Source organism: Lycium ferocissimum, chromosome 1 (genome assembly GCF_029784015.1).
Source record: "Lycium ferocissimum isolate CSIRO_LF1 chromosome 1, AGI_CSIRO_Lferr_CH_V1, whole genome shotgun sequence".
Classification (NCBI taxonomy): domain Eukaryota; kingdom Viridiplantae; phylum Streptophyta; class Magnoliopsida; order Solanales; family Solanaceae; genus Lycium; species Lycium ferocissimum.
The window spans coordinates 35,397,879-35,400,247 of NC_081342.1; the positions used below are offsets into that span (position 1 = coordinate 35,397,879).

At 40.9% G+C, this 2,369-nt stretch overlaps 1 protein-coding gene across 1 annotated transcript in view; it reads right to left on the reverse strand.

Moving 5' to 3' along the window:
• LOC132064212 (uncharacterized) overlaps positions 1-2,162 on the reverse strand; it is a 5,981-nt gene extending 3,819 nt beyond the window's left edge. The window contains exon 1 of the mRNA XM_059457125.1: positions 2,010-2,162. Within this exon, the coding sequence (XP_059313108.1) occupies positions 2,010-2,162 (153 nt within the window). The remainder of the gene's footprint in view (positions 1-2,009) is intronic.
• Positions 2,163-2,369: the final 207 nt, after the last annotated feature.

A 2,369-nucleotide genomic window follows, 5' to 3' on the forward strand; every position in this document is an offset into this window, starting at 1 on the left:
CTTAATCATAAGAGTTTGGTAAAAATTAGTTGTTTATGGCTAATGGCTAACTAATTGCTTTGGATTGTAATTTATGGTAAAAGAAACCAACGTTGTGTCCCCTTTAGATAACGTGTATGATCATGGGTATTGATCTTGATGCATTTCTAATGGATCATTATATGAATGCACTTAACCTCTATATGAATCTCTACTATTTCCTAATAAATAAAGATTATCTCTTTCTATAATTTTCCCAAATATAAGAAAGTAACTATGAAGAACGGTTAATTATGCCAAGTAAATTTGTCTTAGCCCTAAGTGAATCTATTAAACAAAGTTTAAAGCTTTGAGTCCTTGTTATTTATTCTTACCAACCGTAATTAGTTTCCCAAATAAATCAAGGTCTATGGCTTTAATCAATGTTTGCAACCATTAATTATGAATGAAGAATGAACAATAAATAAACCCTAACAATCCATTATGTGTATATCAATCAAAAAACCCAATCACAAAACACCCATCATTTGGGTTCACAACCCTAGTAAGGAAATTTAGCTACTCATAGAAGAAGAAGAACAATAAGAACTAATTAAGATTATAATGCTTACGAATGATTGCTTGGAATTGATGAGAAATTAATTGCAATTGTTTGTAATCCCAAAAGACTTCAAAAACTATGAGTATTCAATGCTAATGATAAAAAATGAAAACTGGTGAATTGTAGCCTATAAGAAACCTACATCAGGTATTTATAAGAGTCTAAATCATGCAAAATACTCTTGACAAAATTGCCCCCGACTGACCAATGTATGGATCGTAAATATTATATGGTCCGTAGAATCTGAAAATAGTCTCCGTACAATCTTCTTCTGTCGCCTAGATATACGTTCCAATTTTACGGACCATAAATATTATACGGTCCGTGCAACTAGTCCGTAAAATCTTCTGTCCTTTGAGACTTTGCTGGAACCAATCTACGGTGGGATTTACGGACCGTAAATAATGTACGGTCCATACTTTTGCCTTGACTTCCTCCTTCAGGTATGAGGCCTTTTTGTCATGGATCTACGGTTGAGTTGACATACCATAAATATTATACGGTCTGTCTTTTGCTCCGTAAAAATCATGCTTCAGTTATTTTTCTGTCTTGAACATCTTTTTAACCCATTTCCACGGCTTACTCTCAAAATACGTTATATACCTGCAACATATCACAAACACATCAAAAGGACCAAGAGTTGCTAAAAAATGAAGTAAAACTTATAGCCAAAAAGCATCAAACGTGCCATAATTTCACGACACATCAACCGCTCCATCGGGCCCGCTATAGCGAGCATCGATCCGCCATAGTGGATCCGAGCTTCTGCAGAGTCCCGCTATAGCAAGACTCCCATCACCATAGCGGTACTGCTACAGCTATCAAGTGACCACCGCAGCGGTACCATGAACCAGTAGCCTCTCTCTTTGCCCCCTATTTTCCCAACCTGTGTAATTCATCAACAAGTCAAGAAGAAACCGTTTCCAAAGAAAATACCTACATAAAAACATCAGCCCGACTAGGGAAATTGTCTTATGAGTGCCCTTAAACTAGTGCACCCGCACAAAAAGCAACAAAAAAAAAAATTATCCAAACATTCCAAAAATAAACCAAAAGCCAGAAATTGTCTGAAACATAAATCCCTGTCAAGGCAAGGGATAACCAAAGCTATCATAAAAAGGGAGGGGGAGGGGGATCTCTAAGCCACTCCATGGTTAGTCGCCTCGTCACCACCATCCTTCGAGTCGCTAGTGTCCTCGCTGCTATGTCCGGATGCGCTAAGGAAGGAGAATTGGGGGGCATCTCTGATGGTCACATTGGGGTGCTTCGCCTTAGGGACTAGGGCCTTCAAAAGGCTTTTGACGCCTTTCCACATCCTCACAAACAGCTTGTCCCTAGCCTAACGTTTCTTCTTCTCCCAGTCTAAGTCCTCCCGAAGATCCACATGGGCCTAGGCCAAAGATCTATAGGCGCCCTGCAAGGCATCCACAGCATCCCCCATCCTAGTCTGGCATCCATATAGCCTTTCGTCATCGGGCCGTGAACAGCCGTACTCGCAAAGACCACTAGACGACCTGGCCTCCATAGAAGGTCGTGCAAATTCCATCATGGCCACCTTTACCGCAGCCATATCTGCCTCCATGTGCTCCAAGGTACCTAGGGTCTCTGAATGGCCACTACCACTCTATGGGCCATCACTGTCATTATCGTCGTCTGAGCCAATCCTCTTTCCCTTGCCCCTGCTTGGTGCTCCCTTAACTTTCAGTGGTTCAAAAGCGACATCACACTCAACATAGCGGTCCCCAGAATCCATAGGTACCCTAGCATTACGACATAGATGGGTAATCAG